Raw genomic sequence first — 22096 nt, 5'->3', positions numbered from 1 at the left:
TACAATCAGAGCCCAATCAATATAACTTTCACTGTTGAATTAATTTGTTTAAATTCCTTAGTTTAAGAGAATATAGATTGAATGCTTGGCCAGGAATCAGTAATAAAGAAAACTGATGGCCAGTCAGGCTAGTATATCCATAAAAGACTGTCAAGTTGTGCCTGCAACTATTCATGTTGTTGACACTGGGCTGCATTGCTTTAGCTGAAGACTACCATTTTTGGTCAAAGGAGCATTGATTGATCCGTTTTAACTAAAATTACCCAATAACTTTTTTTTGAGCCCGAGTCGCTGCAGAACTATGCCTTTGGTTTGTCGTAACAGAGCACGTCGTCCCCATGCAACTCAGGTGGAAGAAAAAGGATAGCTGAAGTGTGAACAGAAGCATTAGCCTACCGCTGACTTCACGTCACTGACAATGACAAGTGCGTTTATCGCTTATCAGGGCTAATTTTACCCAGCCTCAGATCGTGTTGCTGGTTGTGCACTTTTCAGGAATCAAACAATATCTCCCCTGGACACTTTTGGGCTGACCAGAGTGGACTCCATCATGTCCTTGATGTCCACTGTCAGGAGCACAGGGGTGAATGCCACTAAATGGTCCGGCTTAAAGGGTTACTTTACTCAAATTAGAATTTTGGATATGTTTACCTAGCCACTGTCCCAAACCGCTAACTTTCGCACTTTTAAACCAAAAACCAACAGGGAGTCAATATGTCTGATATAAGCATGTTTAAATTGCAAGTATCCTCCAGACACAGCTAGCTGACTGAACTAGGGGGAATACAGCGTAGAACAATGGATTTCATAACGTTTGCGTCGGCAGGAAAAGAAGACTTGATCCTTGCCTGGCAGATCACTAGAACCCATACAGGGTGTCCGGACACTTTCCGCCAGCCAAGCTGTTAAGTAGTGGTGGGTAACGATGGAACCAATGCAGCCTGGTCCAAACCTGATTTGGTCACGAGGAACCTTCTCTCCATCAATGGCCTTTCCATTGGGTACAAGTTCAACACTGATATTACTCATTATCTGTGTCTCGGACAGCATGATCACACTGTTGAAGAGGGTGCCGTGTCAGAACAGACTGTTGGGGATGTCACACCTCAACGGAACAGCGAGTGATAAGGTTACATAACAGGGCTCTTTTCCATCCCTGCTATGCCAAATCTGCTGGATACCAATGGCCTGACCACCAGTGCAGTGGACTCAAACAAAAGCTGGGCGCCTGCAATGGGGTCTTTCTCCACCCCTCCTTCACTGCTGGGTGAGAGACTCATAACTCACAGAGTATGAAGCACAGGAAGACCCTCTGTGCAATGAAAATAACCAGCACCACTGTTAGAAACCACCATCTCTGAAGGATGCTTATTTTGGGGCCAATCATTTAGGCTGAACAGCTGAACTCGCCCTGGCTGTCAATGAAAAGCATTCACCATTAAAGAACAACAAGGCCTCACACTTAACTCTGGATTAAAAATTCAGCTTTGACACCTCCCCAAAAATACAGCTAATGAAAAATGTAAGTTGAGAGAAATAAAAAGTCTACACTGGGACAAGGCGGAATCCATAACAGGACACCAACAGAAAAACATTGCCTTGAAACAGCTGGTGTTTTTTCAGGTTCTAAATAAAAAATAATTCAAGCAAACTATTGGGTAACAGTAATACACATCTGTAACATTTCGGGCCTCTCCACCAGTATACTGGCAGGACCCATCATTCCATCTTTCCCCTCTGAAAATGGATGTCGGCTGTGGACTTGGCGGGAAGCCCTGCTGTACACTACAGTGCAAATTACCCATTTGACATGGCAAAACATGTCACCGCATGGATCTGCTCCACACATGACAGCAGAGCTGGAGAGGCGGGCTGTACAAGCTGTGGTCAGACTGGTCCTCAACTGGGTTAAAGATGTAAAACGTACAGTAGAGTTGTTTGCCGCCTCACCTCCACCACGAACAAGTGCTCCATTCAACGTCCTGAGAAAGAAGGCAGTGTGCTGATGGAGTCGTAGGGTATTTCAGGTGCCACTCCAGCAGGGAACATCTGTACTTTGTCTACTCTGTCAAGGGTCATACTTGGCTTGCTGTCGATTCATTACCCAAATATGAAGTCTTTTCTGGACTTGGGGAGCAAAATGTTCCACACTGGAATATGTTATCAACTATGCTCAGCTGAGGCAAAAGGCTGCACCGAAGTTAAGCTACTTCATTCAACTTGACTACTGGGAGGTTTCAATCATCACTTCATGCATCACTGCTATGTCATGCCAGTAAGATTGTGACATTGGATGCTAGAACAACAGTCCAGTACTATATAGGCATGGCCCTGTCTCAAACTAAAACTACAGGTGTCAGAAGTTGGATCCAAAATGACCAAAAATAGGAAACTATCATTCTATTGAACTGATAATAGACAGGGGCTAAAGGGTGAAAATGAAATAGAATGGGAAAAAGGTACAGGCGATATTATACAAAACAGTGGAGAAGGACACAGACACCCATTTCTCAACACCTCTTCTCACCTTGGGAATGCATCTGGACACATTTGAGAGCCATTTCATGCAAAACAGATCTCAGATGGTCCCTTAAGAACACTGATGACTGAAGGATACTGCCCATAACAAAACAAGCATATCATCACCCTGTGGGACCACCTTATGGGGAAATGTGGTTTAATTAACGCTTATGACGTTACTCACTGTTCAGAAACCAGACGGAGTGAGAGGACTGTTTGTGTGAAGTTCATATCTGTGTATATGAAATTGCTGTCATTCACAAAGCCTAAATATAATTTTGCTGCTGTACCCTGTGAGGCTACAGTATATATAATATGTCACTAAGAAGATGATTTTATCCAAAGAGAGTTACAAAACAATGAGTGCATAAATTGAGTATGTGATCCCTGCAGGAATTTAACCATGACCTTGGTGTTGCTAGCACCACACTCCTACCAACTGTACCGGACAGTATATTAGGCATATTGTTCAATGCGATAAGATTGTCAGTCATTCCTTCGATGCCGTTCCTCTGAAGATTGTGCTTGCTTCATGTACAGACAAAAAGACACAAATCTGGCCTCGAGTGGATTTTCCAGACTTCTGTCTAAGGGTGAATATTTTCATCTTAGATTGTCCCAGTTTCCAGTCTATAAAATTATCCATCTCCTTAACCAATGCCTTGGACCCCATTTACGAGAGCAAGTCTCCAGCCAAATTCTTCACACAGACGTTGTGTGTTGGAGGCCGGGCTCCATCCACTCGCGGTTCTTGATTAAAGCAGAGCAGACATGCAAGCGGTGCCGGTGACAGTCATGGACCGGGTTTCCATGGCCCGCATCTCCTTTGCATTTTACTAAACGCTTATGTCATATTAAATAGGTTTAGTGCTGGTTTCTTGGCGTTTCAATTTTGTAACTGTAAGTAAACAACTCAAAAACTCTGAAGTCATCGATGCACTGCACTGAGAAGTACTAAGAACCTTCAATCAAATTCGGTAGTGTCTTGAAAACCTGAACAGATAGACAGTACAGTCAACAGTAGCCAAAGCTATATGCCTAGTAACTGTTTAGCCTAGCTAACCTTTCCCTTGTTAGAGAATTCAAAGAGTGAGAGAATTTAAACGTGTTTTCCTCTACTGCCATCTCCAGAGGCATGGGGGGCCTTAGGGCCTGTCTGTTAGGGTATAGCAAGCATAGCTGAGCAACATGTAAAAAGATGAGAGGACTAGTTGCCACAGTGAGAACGGTCTCTGCTGACAGACTGATGCTTTAAATAAATAGCGCAGACCAACAACACAGGGGCCACTAATACAGGGCCCTCTGTCTTTAGGGAGGGTTAGGTGACTTAGGTCACACAAACCCGAGAACATTGTATGCATGTTGATTTTACTGCTACAGGGTCAGTTATACCTGTCTATGACCGATCTTCTGTGAAGCTGTTGCTGAAGCCATTCTCAGAGAAGGGAAGCCAACCAAACATATCAAATTCAAGATTCAGAGGTACCTTTACGACACCAGAAGTACCTTTCTTTCCATTCAAGAAAATAAGCTTAATGAGCCTAAATTCAAAATGTCAACCTCAAAACTACCTTCTCAAAAAAGCAACAGTCATTACATTAATCAAAATCCTTCTATTAATCTTAAAGAGAAACACAGCTTTTCCTCATAGAATTAGAATGAAGACTAGGAAGCTTCTACTTCATAAACAGGATTGGTCTTACACATGGCCAATCACATCCCAGTCTGGCTGAGGCTCAGCTCACACATCAAGGCCCAGGGGCCCCTGTGATACGATACTTTCCGATGCTCCTGTCGAAACGGAAACCCTCGTAAAAGTCTTCCGAGCGGCAAGAGTCAGAGGAGAAAATCTCATTAGGAAAACAAGTTAGCCTAAGCATTATCACAGCATCACCGATATTTATTATTCTCAGAGTAGGAGTGTTAGTGCTGATATAGGATCAGTTTTGCCTTTTTGATCAGAATGAATACGATTATATGGATGGGGGGGACCTGATCCTAGATCAGCTCTCCTACTCTGAGACACTTTGTGAATACAGTCAGAGTTCTCCAAATTGCTTCTAATATACAAGGACGCCAGAAATAAATGTTGTCAATTAAGATTAAATGCATTATCAAGATACTATCATTAGGGTCTATCCAGCTTTAGGATACCTTGGTAGGCCTACTGATCATAGCAGAGAAGAACCTACTGTTTCAAAATCAGTTTTCCCACAGAAAAATGGAAACAGAAGCAACTAATTGCATAACATAGGCCTACTGTAGGTACAGAGGCACTGTGGAAAGTTATAGAACAGCAGGTAGAGGAAACTTGGAAATAATTGATTTTCAAAGTGATTCATATATCTTCCAAATCACTGTAAACTTGCAATGTGAAATAAATAACGGGACTCTGTGAAATGTGAAGAAAACATCTGTCTCGGAGCAAAAGGAAAAACATTCCTTAAAAATACGAGCTCCTGACAGATGGTATTATTGTGAAGCCATTTGAAGGGACCATGACAGACACGTTCATAACTGCGTGCGTGTGTGTATGTGTGTGTATCAAATCAAATTTATTTATATAGCCCTTCTTACATCAGCTGATATCTCAAAGTGCTGTACAGAAACCCAGCCTAAAACCCCAAACAGCAAGCAATGCAGGTGTAGAAGCACCTGCATTGCGGGTGCTTCTACACCTTGTGGGTACCGGAAATGTGTGTGTGTGTGTGTGTGTGTGTGTGTGTGTGTGTGTGTGTGTGTGTGTGTGTGTGTATCTAGCCCTGAGTGAGAGCATGTCGGACTCGGACAGTGGGGAGAGGCGAAAGGTCATTGGAGAATTAGAGAAAAACTTCCCCTTGCTTGAGACTACCCTTTCAAATAAATGACCGTGACACAGAGGCATGCAAAGTAACAGGCTACTTGACCGCCAAAATAACGATTACCCTCCGAAGAGCCAACATAGCTGTCCCATATGTGCGAGGAGAGGAGCGTGCCCAATTTGACTGGAGCGAGTTCCCCAAAAGCTGGAACAGCGAGCTTCTCTCCCACTCCAATTTCGCTCACTTCACAAGCTCAGGGCATGCATTTGTAGTCTACTCGTGTGCTGCTATAGCCCCTTGCTTTAGCTACTGTCATTAAGTTCGCTAAATATTTTCATAAAGAAACTGATGAAACACTCAGGTGCAAAATCAAGGTGACTTCCAAAGATCGGGAGGACCAAGAGCAAGAGAGGGAGTGCGGTGATGTAGTGTCCACAACTAAAGAACCATTATGGAATCTGAAAAGACACGTATCTCGAAAGCATGATGGTGTACTTACTACGTGCACTTGCTAACGGAAAGGAATGAGGTGGGTAGCTAGCAAAGTGTGTCATTATAGCAAAGTTTTTATCATCCAAAAATGTTCATCTCGTATAAGGTTGTGTGATTGTGGTTATATTATCTATAGAATATGCTATCATTGATTTTGGCCCAATAGTCCTGACATATAACCTCTTTCAAGGAGCTTTCTGTTTTGATTGGGTTATTTTGCCTAAAAACCTTTAGACCTACCTATATATTTTATTATTTGTTTTACTCTGCATCCCTGCCCAGCCTGGCAAGTGGCCCAAATGGTGTTTAGCATCCCTAGTGGCTCTGCAAGCACGGAGAAGTTATGCTCCGCTGCTGGCCTGCTCTCCAGGCACCATCTCATCAGCCACAGACTCTGGACAAATGTGTTTCTAAAAGTGAATAGGCCTAATAAGACATTTTTCATTTTATTTAATTGTAAGTAAGTCATATCCTATATGCACAATTTATAGACTATAATAATTGAATACGAAGAAATGTTGTTTAAATGCTGAGCGCTTAATGTTCATGCCAGCCTCGCGTCTCACTCACAAATGCTTCACCATTTATTTATTTGGAGGCTATAAACTTGAAATAATAGGCTAATAATAATAATAATAATAATAAAGCCTAAATAATTCATTTTCGTTTCTTCTGAATTATGCTTCTTAGGCTACATGTCTGGCTCCTGACCTGTTTAGAGTGTTTATATGCTATTTAATATGACATGTAGCCTGTTTAGAGTGTTTATATGCTGTTTAATATGACATGTAGCCTGTTTAGAGTGTTTATATGCTGTTTAATATGACATGTAGCCTATTTAGAGTGTTTATATGCTGTTTAATATGACATGTAGCCTGTTTAGAGTGTTTATATGCTGTTTAATATGACATGTAGCCTATTTAGAGTGTTTATATGCTGTTTAATATGACATGTAGCCTATTTGAAATGATGAGTGTTTCTTACTGTCACCTCTTCATGTTGTTTATTAAAATACTTTTCATTCAAATCATATGGTTTGGTTTCAATACTTCAAATCCAAATGATAGGTCCAGGTAATCACAAAATTGGTTAAATTGTGATTTTAATGAATGGAGCGAATTTGGAGCAGCAGTTTTTTTCCCTGTTTGCATGGAGCATATTTTAGCGGGGAGGTTGTAAAGGACGTGGAGCGCCGGAGGGGAGCATAAGCATCGTTCAGTGAACGATGAGCGGGATTTCTGACCACACAACTCCGCACACATGCTCTGGTCCAAGTACACAACATCGCTGAGGTGCAAATTCTTTACGAGCTCAGAGATTGTGCTCTTGCGCATAAGAGGAACAGTTATTCAGCAGAAACCACAATAACCATGTTGGTCCCTTTTATAAACTCCTTGAGATATGGAAGAGACCTTACTTGTTTAAAAAAATAATACTGGAACAATACTGTATCCACATAAGCCTTTTGCTAAATGCTTAATTCTAATAAGAGTTAGGGTGCACAGTAAGTCAAAATTAAATCCACTCACACAGTCAATCTTCTGAAAAGGTCAATTTCGAAATGATAGGTTCCTGATTTCCATATGTTCTGATATGCAGTACTAGATATGAGAGGTCAGTGGCTGACTGGTAAGTGGTGGCAGATATCAACTAGTTTTGGTGGACTTGTGCTCTATGGCTGTCCATGCCATAGAATGGAGTAGAGTAATAATTATATTTCTATGGTCCATGCATCAGTACAGTACCTGTCAATGAGGGTTCCAAACAGCAGCCGGATAGTCTTCCGGATGTTGTCGGTGCACAGCCAGCTCCACTGGTCCTTCATCAGCAGACACATGATGTCTAGGGCCACGTCAGCCAGAGCCGTCTCCGCCACTGTGGACAGTACCACAAAACACACTTCAAATACACACACACATAAATGACACGCATGCACACACATGCACACTTTACAAAGTAGCCCACATTCTTGAAACAAGCACATTAAACACCATAGGTTTGAAGTCTTGTGTATGTATCACTATTTACCATGCATTAGCAGTGGTCCAAAGTAAAAATATTTAGAGAAAGCAACTGACTCAGTTTTCAACCAAAAATACTAAATAACATTCTGGCTATGAAATATGAAAATCTCAAAACACTAAAGCCTCATGTAAGTGTTGGATTTTTTATTTTATTTATTTATTTCACCTTTATTTAACCAGGTAAGCTAGTTGAGAACAAGTTCTCATTTACAGCTGCGACCTGGCCAAGATAAAGCAAAGCGACAGAAACAACACAGAGTTACACATGGAATAAACAACCGTACAGTTAATAACACAATAGAAAAAAAAGAAAGTCTATATACAGTGTGTGCAAATGACATGAGGTGGTAAGGCAATAAATAGGCCATAGTAGCAAAGTAATTACAATTTATCAGATTAACACTGGAGTGATAGATGAGCAGACGATGATGAGCAGATGATGGTGTGTAAGTAGTGATACTGGTGTGCAAAAGAGCAGCAAAGTAAATAAAAACAATATGGGGATGAGGTAGGTAGATTGGGTGGGCTATTTACAGATGGACTATGTAAAGCTGCAGCGATCGGTTAGCTGCTCAGATCGCTGATGTTTAAAGTTAGTGAGGGAAATGTAAGTCTCCAGCTTCAGCGATTTTTGCAATTCGTTCCAGTCACTGGCAGCAGAGAACTGGAAGGAAAGGCGGCCAAAGTAGGTGTTGGCGAGGACCACAGTATGTCAACATTATTGGCAAAATTTGTCAGATGAAATCTGTAAAAAGGAAAAAAAACTATGATACACACAATGTCAAACATTGACACAGGCAGTAACCTCTTGCTCCTGGACAGATTTCTCAGCATAGACCAAAAAATACCCCCAACAAATGTTTGCCAATACTTCCCTCTAGTGGTGTCATTATAGTACTGCATGGGTATGCTGGTCACATCATTCAGGTTAACTTTTCAACCTTGAAATGTTCAGGAGTGATCTGGATGTTTCAGACCTGTCTGGTCAGTGAGAGTGAGCCAGACGGCTCACCATGAAAGTCTGGCCCACATCTGAAACACATCTCCTTCAGACAATACAATGAGCAGACTTTAAACATGGAAGCCCTAGCAATTTGGATTCAATTAAAAAGGGACATGCTCATTCCAATGTCAAGTCGTGGGAGATAGTTTCCATATGAAGTCAATGAAATCACCATTTTTTTCTAAGGCCATTCACTGGATCGGAGACACTGCTGGTCTTCCATGTGTGGAGATAGAAGTAATAGGCAAGATCAGTTAGAGGACCTAAACCTTCTGTCCACATTCTAAAACACTGAATATTCATAGACCGGGCCAGAAACTGAACTTAAACCAAGTAAGAAAAGTAGCAAATCCTGTTTTTATGTACAGTAAAAAACAGCATTTCACAATGAATGAGCCATCCAAGCTCAGTCTGGAGTGGAAGATGTGGGCGGAATTGTACTTCCCCCCCGACTTCACAGTCACGCCACTCTGTCCGTCTGTCTGTCTACACAGTAAGAAGCATGCATTCACGCACGTACAAACAGACACTGCCGGGATGAACAGAAAGCGGTCATGACGTAAAGATCCATTATCACAAGCCAAGATTTTTGTATGAACGTAGTTCCTGTATTGAACTAACGGGGCAATGAACAATATTGTGAGAGGCGTCATTGTGTAAGTTTACGCACCCACCACTACTAAAATATCCACATTCTTTGCACAGTCCTTACCAGAGTCTTGAACGGATGCACATGGTAAATTATTCCGTGTGCACCCACAGCCTTCAACTTCTCCTCTGAGGCCTGGACAGCCTTCCCTCTCAGCCTCTGCGTCACACATCACCGCAAGTTCCTGCTCCTTAATAAAGGCCTCTAGGCCAGCAACCGACAGGCCGTTAAACCCCTGCAAAAAGACAAGCATGATAAACATTCATGTGTTTAAGGATTAAAAACTCTTATGACAAGATTTCATGCAACAATCGTCACTGTAGACGAGAGACCACAGCACAGTGAAGTACTTACTGTGCTCCCCTCATCTAAGCAGTATAGCACTTTAGGCCTCATGTCAGACACATTAAGGACTGGGGTGATTTTGCTGGAGAACCTTAGCCGGGACCTGTAAACAGACACACATATCAAACTTTATTTATAGAACAATTCATTTCACAAAATGTCATGCGCATTTCATAATGAAATAATGTATACATACTATATATATATATATATATATATATATATATATATATATATATATATATATATATATATATATATATATATATATATATATATATATATATATATATATATATATATATACACATACATACATACATACATATACATACATACATACATACACATACATACATACATACATATATATATATATATATACATACATACTATATATATATATACATACTATATATATATATATACATACTATATATATATATATACATACTATATATATATATATATATAGTATGTATATATATATATATATATATATATATATATATATATATATACTGCTCAAAAAATAAAGGGAACACTTAAACAACACAATGTAACTCCAAGTCAATCACACTTCTGTGAAATCAAACTGTCCACTTAGGAAGCAACACTGATTGACAATAAATTTCACATGCTGTTGTGCAAATGGAATAGACAACAGGTGGAAATGATAGGCAATTAGCAAGACACCCCCAATAAAGGAGTGGTTCTGCAGGTGGGGACCACAGACCACTTCTCAGTTCCTATGCTTCCTGGCTGATGTTTGGTCACTTTTGAATGCTGGCGGTGCTTCCACTCTAGTGGTAGCATGAGACGGAGTCTACAACCCACACAAGTGGCTCAGGTAGTGCAGCTCATCCAGGATGGCACATCAATGCGAGCTGTGGCAAGAAGGTTTGCTGTGTCTGTCAGCGTAGTGTCCAGAGCATGGAGGCGCTACCAGGAGACAGGCCAGTACATCAGGAGACGTGGAGGAGGTCGTAGGAGGGCAACAACCCAGCAGCAGGACCGTTACCTCCGCCTTTGTGCAAGGAGGAGCAGGAGGAGCACTGCCAGAGCCCTGCAAAATGACCTCCAGCAGGCCACAAATGTGCATGTGTCTGCTCAAACGGTCAGAAACAGACTCCATGAGGGTGGTATGAGGGCCCGACGTCCACAGGTGGGGGTTGTGCTTACAGCCCAACACCGTGCAAGACGTTTGGCATTTGCCAGAGAACACCAAGATTGGCAAATTCGCCACTGGCGCCCTGTGCTCTTCTCAGATGAAAGCAGGTTCACACTGAGCACGTGACAGACGTGACAGAGTCTTTGAGATGCCGTGGAGAACGTTCTGCTGCCTGCAACATCCTCCAGCATGACCGGTTTGGCAGTGGGTCAGTCATGGTGTGGGGTGGCATTTCTTTGGGGGGCCGCACAGCCCTCCATGTGCTCACCAGAGGTAGCCTGACTGCCATTAGGTACCGAGATGAGATCCTCAGACCCCTTGTGAGACCATATGCTGGTGCGTTTGGCCCTGGGTTCCTCCTAATGCAAGACAATGCTAGACCTCATGTGGCTGGAGTGTGTCAGCAGTTCCTGCAAGAGGAAGGCATTGATGCTATGGACTTGCCCGCCCGTTCCCCAGACCTGAATCCAATTGAACGCATCTGGGACATCATGTCTCGCTCCATCCACCAACGCCACGTTGCACCACAGACTGTCCAGGAGTTGGTGGATGCTTTAGTCCAGGTCTGGGAGGAGATCCCTCAGGAGACCATCCGCCACCTCATCAGGAGCATGCCCAGGCATTGTAGGGAGGTCATACAGGCACGTGGAGGCCACACACACTACTGAGCCTCATTTTGACTTGTTTTAAGGACATTACATCAAAGTTGGATCAGCCTGTAGTGTGGTTTTCCACTTTAATTTTGAGTGTGACTCCAAATCCAGACCTCCATGGGTTGATAAATTGGATTTCCATTGATTATTTTTGTGTGATTTTGTTGTCAGCACATTCAACTATGTAAAGAAAAAAGTATTTAATAAGATTATTTCTTTCATTCAGATCTAGGATGTGTTGTTTAAGTGTTCCCTTTATTTTTTTGAGCAGTATATATATATATATATATATATATATCACACACACACACACACATATACATACATACATACCGAGTGTACAAAACATTAAGAACAACATCCTCATATTGAGTTGCACCCCCTTTTGCCCTCAGAACAGCCTCAATTCCTCAGGGCATGGTCTCTACAAGGTGTTGAAAGCGTTCCACAGGAATGCTGGCCCATGTTGACTCCAATGCTTCCCACAGTTGTGTCAAGTTGGCTGGATGTCCTTTGGGTGGTAGATCATTCTTGATACACACGGGAAACTGTTGAGCGTGACAAACCCAGCAGCGTTGCAGTTCTTGACACACTCAAACCGATGTGCCTGGCACCTACTACCATACCCTGTTCAAAGGCACTTCCCCCTCTGAACGGCACTTTACCCTCTGAATGGCATACAGACACAATCCTTGTCACAATTGTCTCAGAGCTTAAAAATCCTTCATAAACCTGTCTCCTCCCCTTCATCTACACTCATTGAAGTGGATTTAACAGGTGACATCAATAAGGGATCATAGCTTTCACCTGGATTCTCCTGGTCAGTCTGTCATGGAAAGAGCAGGTGTTCATAATGTTTTGTACACTCAGTGTAAATATTCAGGGTTGGACGGATTACTTGAAAAATGTAATTACAGATTACATGACAATAAATGTAATTTGTAAAACAATCCATTGGATTAATCAAATTGAGTAATGTAATCTGATTACTTTTGGATTAACGCCTTGGTAAATCAGCATCTGCCTCGTCAGTTTATCTTGCAGAACAATCAGTTCTCTCTAAAGCTTAGTGTAAGCTTCCTAGTCGAAACAGTTCAAGCATATATTATGACAACATTTTGGGACGTTTTGGTGTTCGGCAGAAGTTTTTTGGGCTGTTTGAGCACACAAAATGTTGTCTTGAAGCTTGTCGAAGTTCGGTAGCCGAAGTCTTCACCCCTTTGTCAGCGATTGGTCAACACTTGGGATTCTTCAATGATGTGTTGTCATTCAACGAAAGACTAGTTTTCATGCAAATCTTTTCACCTGAGAAATACTGCATTAAACATCTTAGCTAGATTTACAATTATTTGACTAAGACCTCCAAGGAAAAAACATCAAAATGAATTACAAATTTATTGAGTTATCTTAGATTAATTATATTTTGAGGAAGTGTACTGGCTATGTTGTTGATACAGCATCTCAAGAGGGACAAAAGCAAAGGAATTTTAACGGAGTATGCGAGCAGACGTTCACGTCGCCTACCCGAGCTCTGCTAGGAGCAAACTGTCCTTATATATGCAGACACCTTTACTCTGCCCACTCAACCCAAGAATCAACTTTTTAATGCATCTTCTTGATGAAATGGCTACACTAAAACGTCAGCGTTACTGTCAAGTTCCAGGAAAAGCTTTTCCAACACTCATTCTTTTGATTGTGAAATGATGGGCCTACATCCTCCCACCAAATTGTGGCAAGCAAATTAGGAAATGGTCATGTCTGGCCATCCCTTCATGTAACAGTCTGGTATGACTTCAAAGACAGACAGATAGTGAAAATGAGTACACTGAAATCTACCTGAAACTTGAGATTTAGCAGAGTAAGTAGTGGTTTGTCATATTTTTAATGCCAGTTATTTGGAAGTGAACAGGGTGTTGACTAATCAAAAAGAAATTTGAGACAAACTTTTTTGTGACTATTTTTGGGTGAAAAACATTTATGTGAAACGAAACCAAGCAGATTTCAAAATAGATTAGAACAGGAAGGAAAAGCTTCCATTCCCACTGAAAGGTGACTTCTAAGCAGTGTGGCTCAAAACAGCTTTCAAAGATCTGCCATTTCTGTGTGTTTGAGGCAAACACTTACAGCCCATATCTTGGTATTAGAAGAAGTAATGCAATATGAAATCATGCTGTTTTTAAGAATGTCATTGTAATCCAATTATACATTTAAAAAATGTAATCAGGCCTGATTACAGTTACATTAGAAAATGTATGTGATTACCTAATACATGTAATCCGTTACTTTCCAACCCTGATTCTATTATTGAGACACCATTTATTGTATTGTTCTACAGAAGGAGGAGTTCATTTGACTTACTTGTTTTTCTTATCTGAGGAAGGCTTTCCCTCAGAGTCTCCGTCCATGTCTTCTGTAGGGCTCTGTAGCTCTGAGCGAGGAAACGCCGTCTTCAAGGTATCCACAATCTACAGAGCCATTTGTTCACACAGTTACATTCCCCTATGTATTTACTGTATTTGCACAGTGAAACAAAAACGTTTAATTTGGCTCTATATTGCAGCATTTTGGATTTGAGATCCAATGTATTATATGAAGCGACAGTGTATAATGTCACCTTTTATTTAAGAGTATTTTCATTCATATCTGTTTAACCGTTTAGAAATGAACGCACTTTATGTATCTTGTCCCCCTATTATAATGTATTAAATGTAGTAAAAAGTGTAGTATTTTGTCCCATATTCTTACCTCGCAATGACTATATTAAGCTTGTGACTCCACAAACTTGTTGGATGCATCTGCAGTTTGTTTTGGTTATGTTTCAGATAATTTTGTGCCTAATAGAAATGAATGGTAAATCATGTAGTGTCATTTTGGAGTCACCTTTACTGTAAATAAAAATATATGATGTTTCTGAACACTTCTACATTGATGTGTATGCTACCATGATTACGGAAAATCAGGAATGGAACGTGAATATTGAAAAAATATTCTAACTTCTCACCATTATCAATTACAGGATGTACAGCATCTCCTTGTTTCTAATGCATACAGGCCTAGTTAATTAAAGTGATTATCAATAACACATACCTTGTCTATGTGTGATACGATGAACGGCTTCTTGACAAAGGCAATTCTTGCATCTGTATTAAGAGCAAGGAACTCCTGCATTTCTTCACTGTTGGCAGTTTCGGGTATAGCACAAAGTTGCTGAAAAATATGGGAAATGAGTGTTAGTTTTCAAGTAAGAATAAAATAACATTTTATTTGTCACATGCTTCGTAAACAACAGGTGTAGACTAACAGCGAAATGCTTGCTTTCTGTTAGTCTACACCTGTTGTTTATGAAGCACGTGACGAATAAAATAGTATTTGACTGTGTAATGTCATGAACGCTGATATGTTAATTCATCCAAATAAATTCCACTCAGATCTACAGTTGAAGTCGGAAGTTTACATACACTTAGGTTGGAGTCATTAAAACTTGTTCTTTAACCACTCCACAAATTTCTTGTTAACAAACTATAATTTTGACAGGTCGGTTAGGACATCTACTTTGTGCATGACACAAGTCCTTTTTCCACCAATTGTTTACAGACAGATTATTTCACTTATAATTCAAATCACAATTCCAGTGGGTCAGAAGTTTACATACACTAAGTCAACTGTGCCTTTAAACAGCTTGGAAAATTCCAGAAAATTATGTCAAGGCTTTAGAAGCTTCTGATAGGCTAATTGACAACATTTGAGTCAATTGGAGGTGTACCTGTGGATGTATTTCAAGGCCTACCTTAAAACTCAGTGCCTCTTTGCTTGACATCATGGGAAAATCTAAAGAAATCAGCCAAGACCTCAGAAAATAAATTGTAGACCTCCACAAGTCTGGTTCATCCTTGGGAGCAATTTCCAAATGCCTGAAGGTACCACGTTCATCTGTACAAACAATAGTATGCAAGTATAAACACCATGGGACCACGCAGTCGTCACACCGCTCAGGAAGGAGACGCGTTCTGTCTCCTAGAGATGAACGTACTTTGGTGCGAAAAGTGAAAATCAATCCCAGAACAACAGCAAAGGACCTTGTGAAGATGCTGGAGGAAACGGGTACAAGATTATCTATATCCACAGTAAAACGAGTCCTATATCGACATAACCTGAAAGGCCACTCAGCAAGGAAGAAGACACTGCTCCAAAACCGGCATAAAAAAGCCAGACTACGGTTTGCAACTGCACATGAGGACAAAGATCGTACTTTTTGGAGAAATGTCCTCTGGTCTGATGAAACAAAAATAGAACTGTTTGGTCAAAATGACCACCGTTATGTTTGAAGGAAATAGGGGGAGGCTTGCAAGCCGAAGAACACCATCACAACCATGAAGCACGGGGGTGGCAGCATCATGTTGTGGAGGTGCTTTGCAGCAGGAGAGAGTGGTGCACTTCACAAAATAGATGGCATTATGAGGATGGAAAATTACGTGGATATATTGAAGCAACATCTCAAGACATCAGTCAGGAAGTTAAAGCTTGGTGGCAAATGGGTCTTCCAAATGGACAATGACCCCAAACATAGTTCCAAAGTTGTGGCAAAATGGCTTAAGGACAACAAAGTCAAGGTATTGGAGTGGCCATCACAAAGCCCTCACCTCAATCCTATAGAACATTTGTGGGCAGAACTGAAAAAGCGTGTGCGAGCAAGGAGGCCTACAAACCTGACTCAGTTACACCAGCTCTGTCAGGAGGAATGGGCCAAAATTCACCCAACTTATTGTGGGAAGCTTGTGGAAGGCTACCCGAAACACTTGACCCAAGTTAAACAATTTAAAGGCAGTGCTACCTAATATCAAATCAAATTTATTTATATAGCCCTTCTTACATCAGCTGATATCACAAAGTGATGTACAGAAACCCAGCCTAAAACCCCAAACAGCAAGCAATGCAGGTGTAGAATTAATTAATACTAATTGAGTGTATGTAAACTTCTGACCCACTGGGAATGTGATGAAAGAAGTAAAAGCTGAAATAAATCACTCGCTCTACTATTATTCTGACATTTCACATTCTTAAAATAAAGTGGTGATCCTAACTGACCTAAGACAGGGGATTTTTACTAGGATTAAATGTCAGGAATTGTGAAAAACTGAGTTTAAATGTATTTGGCTAAGGTGTATGTAAACTTCCGACTTCAACTGTATATGGCAATAAGAAATATTACATTAAAGTGTATAATACATGCAGTTTACAAAGTATAAAACTAACAAAAAAATATTGTTTTAATTCCCAAGGCTTGAGTTAATATGTTACCAACCTTGAGGAAAGTCTCGAGCAGCCCTTTCCTGGCCTCAACTTTGTCACTGTCCATGTTACCGAACGGCAAGTCTGGAAATATTTTCTTTGGTCCTTTCACATCTAAACCATGTTAGTGAGATCAGTTAGAAGCTGTAAGAAAGACACCCAGTCTAGTTCCACATGACACATGGAACTAAAACGCCTGTAAACGCCTGCCATTGTTCAGATAACAATACTTACTTTTGATGAGTTTTCGCAAGTCTGATTTCTCCTCCAAGCGGGTCTGTAGGTTGAGAAACTCACTATATCGCCGGTTGACCGTGTGATAGGCAACTGGCTGGATGGACCCTGGGATATTAGAGTCCATTGCTGTTTCATACTGAAAGACATATGTTTTAGCAAAAAACAAACTAGATTAATATAGACAAAAATAATCTCGAAACTTCCATTTCCACTACTTACCTTTTCTTTCCTCTACTCTGTGTTCTCGCCTTAAGACCATAACACCTCATCAATGATCAGAATAAGTTGTTTTTGCAGCGTATATGAAGGCATATGTAACCTAGCCTATTCAAACCACCAACATGTAATGTTCTCCATACTGTTCTCCATACATTAAACAACAAACAGATTCACCTTGCAATAAGAACTCACCTTGACCGTGTAGAGAGTGTACGGGTGCGAGCCGGTGCCACGGTGCTCCTTGGCCGTGATGGTCCCGGGGATTCGAAGGTTCTGGATAATGATTGGGCCTTCGGGGCTGCTGAGGGGCTCGAAGCTGAAGGAGGGCAGGGGCGCCATGGGGGAGGAGGTCTGCAGAGGGCCGCTCACCGACGCCGTCAGCCCGTTGGAGTGGCAGCCCACCGCCAGGTCCATGCTCAGCAGCTCTCTCTCTGGGCTAGTGCCGCTGTCCCTCATCTCCAGGTCCTGGAGGCTGCTGAAACTCGAGGGAACGTCCTCCATCGTGGTGCACAACACGTTAGCGAAGGCTTCGGGGTGATCCTGTTGTTCAGAGACCAGGACTTTGGGGGAGGAAGTGACCTCGGCTAGGCCAGGGTAAACCCGGAGGTCATCCTCCAGATCCATGACGCTGCTGATGTCAGTGGGCGTGGCACACTCTCGAAACCGGTCCGGCAGCGCTTCCTCTGCACCAATCAGAACCAGGGACTCCATTGAGCTCCTCTTGAAATCTGTCAGAGGAGAGTCCAGGTCTGAGTCGGTCTCTTGGTAGAACGGGTTGGATTTGACTGGTCTAAGGTAGTCCATTGGGCAGATACCAATGTACTGTCTAGCTTGTCGAGGCTCTTCTTCCTCTATATTATTCTGAGGGCAGTACAATTCTGCCGAGTCGATAATATCGTAAGCAGCCAACTCAGGTGTGGCAGCCTCTGTGTCGTTAGGTGTTTCTGATAGGATCCTTAAGGGTAAAGAGCAAGGGACCTGAACGTCTTGCTGGGGCTGATCCTGTTCTAAGACAGTGAGATGTGGCAGTGATGGTGTTTTTGGTGGTTCTGAGGCTTTGGGGGCTTGCATACTTGACTTGGTGAAAACGGAAACGATTAACAGGTTCAGCCAGTCTGGATCCGATAGTTTCGTAATGAAGGGGAGAAGGACATTGCATGTGATGAGCTCTCCGACCACAAACCTTCCCGTTCGGGTTTCCAGGTGAGGGGGTGGGACAAGGACATGCAGCAGCAGGTCAACAATAGCCCTGGCGTAGTTCACCTCCATGGCCGAACTCTTCACAGCAGGGTGAGTTGTGCAGACCCGGGAGTATGCTTTCCAGAGGCTGTTCTCTCCATCCGGTTGCTTCTTCAGCTCGGCCATGACTTCTTTGGCTCTCAAGTAGCTCTGAAGGTGGCCGCCACACAGGTCCAAAACCCTCTGGGTCAGGACCTTCCTGTCCACTCTTCTTGACCGATTCTTCAGCTCCATCGCCATGGAGTACATGGCACTTTGCACCTCGACCTCAAAGTGCCGCTCCGAGGACACTATGCAGTACCAGGAGGACACAAAGTCTCTGATTATCTTGCGCACGGTGGTCTGTATCTCGTGGTCTAGCTGCCGCTCACTCTCAGGCGAAGGAGGGACCCTTTCCAATGTGATGAACCTCTCTAGGTGAACAACGCTGTTGGAGTCCAGGACAGCCTGAGATCCCAGCCAGCCTCCCATGACCACCAGGAGGCTGGTGAAGACACACAGCAGCCATACATTCACCAGTAAATGGAAAAGAATCAGCCATGTCAGAAGAGCTCCAAAGCCCAGTAGGCTCCTCTGACCCAGTAGCTCCGCCATGGTCCACTGAATTGGGCCAACAGTCTCGGACTGAGTGTGAGACATGGCTCTTCATATGACTTTTATATTCAGTGTCTACGAAAATAAATAACATAAGTAACGTTAAATTCATTTCACATTATTTACCTGGCAACACAGACATAGCTAGTGAATTTATTATCTGTGATAAACTAGATTTCTTCTCTGCAACCTACAGGAAGAATTGGTATTATTGCCTGGTTAGCTAGCTAGCTACCGGTGCTAGGTTAGCTGAGTAGCTCTGGCTAGTAGCAGCCAGTGGAGTGGACCTAGCTAGCTAGTTAACGTTATACTAGCTAACGTTAGCTACTGTACTAAACTAACTAGCTTGTTGCCATGTAAAAGTGACAATCCACATAGCTAGCTTCATCTAACGATTTTGTAATGACACATTGACTTTACAATTAACTGATGACATGTTCTATTATATTATTGATATGATGAGATGTCTGGTTATTCGTGGTGGGGGTGGGAAGCTACTGTTAGTTTGCTAGCCGGGTCGTCTTTCCTTTCGTTAGCTTGCTACAGTAACGTTAGCTAGCTAGCCAAGCTAAATTACCCTTGCTAAATTTACCTTAGTCAAACTTACCCCTAGCTTGATGTTCCGGAAAGTACGACAAGTAAAATGATACAAGCAGTCATGGCAACTGTATCACTTGCAAGAAGCTGGCAACGTCTTGTTTTCTTTTTTTGACAGCTCCATCAGTTTGTTTACTTCCCGTATCTCTTGACCAGGGTTGCCAGGTCCACAAAAATTATAGTCAATGACGTCTCAAAACCGATACAAATGTTTCTGTCCACAGCGAGAGTTGCCACATTAATCCAATAAATCATTCTCCATAACGCTATGGAACGAATTTAGGAATGTCGACGTAATTTGTAACTACGTAGGCTAAAATGCAAAGTTCGTTTTTCCATCCAAATAAGAATTATTCCGAGCTTAAATATACAGTACCAGTCAAAAGTTTGAACACGCCTTCTCATTCAAGGGTTTTTCTTTATTTGTACTATTTTCTACATTGTAGAATAATAGTGAAAACATCAGAACTATGAAATAACACATATGGAATCATGTAGTAACCAAAAAATTGTTAAACAAATCCAAATATATGTTATATTTGAGATTCTTCAAATTAGCCACCCCTTTGCCTTAATGACAGCTTTGCACACTCTTGTTATTCTCTCAACCAGCTTCATGAGGAATGCTTTTCCAACTGTCTTTAAGGAGTTCCCACAAATGTCAAGCACTTGTTGGCTGCTTTTCCTTCACTCTGAGGTCCAACTCATCCCAAACCATCTCAATTGGGTTAAGGTCTCACCGTACCTTCTCCGCTATGCAATCTGGTTTCAGAGCTGGTCATGGGTGCACCTCAGCCACGCTCAAGGTCCTAAACAACATCATAACCGCCATCGATAAAAGACATTACTGTGCAGCCATATTCATCGACCTGGCCAAGGCTTTCGACTCTGTCAATCACCACATTCTTATTGGCAGACTCGACAGCCTTGGTTTCTCAAATGATTGCCTCGCCTGGCTTACCAACTACTTCTCTGATAGAGTTCAGTGTGTCAAATCGGAGGGCCTGTTGTCCGGACATCTGGCAGTCTCTATGGGGGTGCCACAGGGTTCAATTCTCGGGCCACTCTCTTCTCTGTATACATCAATGATGTTGCTCTTGCTGCTGGTGATTCTCTGATCCACCTCTACGCAGACGACACCATTCTGTATACTTCTGGCCTCTCTTTGGACACTGTGTTAACTAACCTGCAGACGAGCTTCAATGCCAAACAACTCTCCTTCCGTGACCTCAAACTGCTAATAAACACAAGTAAAACTAAATGCATGCTATTCAATCGATCACTGCCCGCACCTGCTCGCCCGTCCAGCATCACTACTCTGGACGGCTCTGACTTAGAATACATGGACAACTACAAATACCTAGGTGTCTGGTTAGACTGTAAACTCTCCTTCCAGACTCACATTAAGCATCTCCAATCCAAAATTAAATCTAGAATTGGCTTCCTATATCGCATCAAAGCATCCTTCACTCATGCTGCCAAACATACCCTCGTAAAACTGACCATCCTACCAATCCTCGACTTCGGTGATGTCATCTATAAAACAGCCTCCAACACTCTACTCAACAAATTGGATGCAGTCTTTCACAGTGCCCTCCGTTTTGTCACCAAAGCCCCATATACTACCCACCATTGCGACCTGTACGCTCTCGTTGGTTGGCCCTCGCTTCATACTCGTCGCCAAACCCACTGGCTCCAGGTCATCTACAAGTCTCTGCTAGGTAAAGCCCCGCCTTATCTCAGCTCACTGGTCACCATAGCAGCACCCACTCGTAGCACGCGCTCCAGAAGGTATATCTCACTGGTCACCCCCAAAGCCAATTCCTCCTTTGGTCGTCTTTCCTTCCAGTTTTCTGCTGCCAATGACTGGAACGAACTGCAAAAATCTCTGAAGCTGGAGACTCATATCTCCCTCACTAGCTTTAAGCACCAGCTGTCAGAGCAGCTCACAGATCACTGCACCTGAACATAGCCCATCTGTAAACAGCCCATCTATCTACCTACCTCATCCCCATACTGTATTTATTTATTTTGCTCCTTTGCACCCCAGTATCTCTACTTCCACATTCATCTTCTGCACATCTACCATTCCAGTGTTTAATTGCTATATTGTAATTACTTCGACACCATGGCCTATTTATTGCCTTATCTCCCTGATCTTACCTCATTTGCACTCACTGTATATAGACTTATTTTTCTACTGTATTATTGACTGTATGTTTGTTTTATTCCATGTGTAACTCTGTGTTGTTACAGTGGGGCA

At 42.2% G+C, this 22096-nt stretch overlaps 1 protein-coding gene across 2 annotated transcripts in view; it reads right to left on the bottom strand.

The window, feature by feature from the left end:
- snx19b (sorting nexin 19b) overlaps positions 1–20179 on the bottom strand; it is a 33785-nt gene extending 13606 nt beyond the window's left edge. The window contains exons 1-9 of one of the 2 annotated variants that reach the window (XM_014213767.2): positions 19844–20176; positions 17596–19311; positions 17182–17320; positions 16961–17061; positions 14746–14865; positions 14017–14123; positions 9844–9937; positions 9553–9724; positions 7559–7688 (exon numbers count right to left, since the gene is read on the bottom strand). In XM_014213767.2, coding sequence (XP_014069242.1) covers positions 7559–7688; positions 9553–9724; positions 9844–9937; positions 14017–14123; positions 14746–14865; positions 16961–17061; positions 17182–17320; positions 17596–19281 — 2549 coding nt within the window. In that variant the 5' untranslated portion in view covers positions 19282–19311; positions 19844–20176. Of the gene's footprint in view, positions 1–7558; positions 7689–8366; positions 8583–9552; positions 9725–9843; positions 9938–14016; positions 14124–14745; positions 14866–16960; positions 17062–17181; positions 17321–17595; positions 19312–19843 lie in introns of those variants that run through there. The other variant, XM_014213768.2, reaches the window with a different exon arrangement.
- Between the last annotated feature and the right edge of the window lie 1917 nt (positions 20180–22096).

This window comes from Salmo salar, chromosome ssa09 (genome assembly GCF_905237065.1).
Source record: "Salmo salar chromosome ssa09, Ssal_v3.1, whole genome shotgun sequence".
Lineage (NCBI taxonomy): Eukaryota > Metazoa > Chordata > Actinopteri > Salmoniformes > Salmonidae > Salmo > Salmo salar.
Note: the sequence above shows the minus strand (reverse complement) of the source record. Positions and strands in the feature narration are given on the sequence as shown.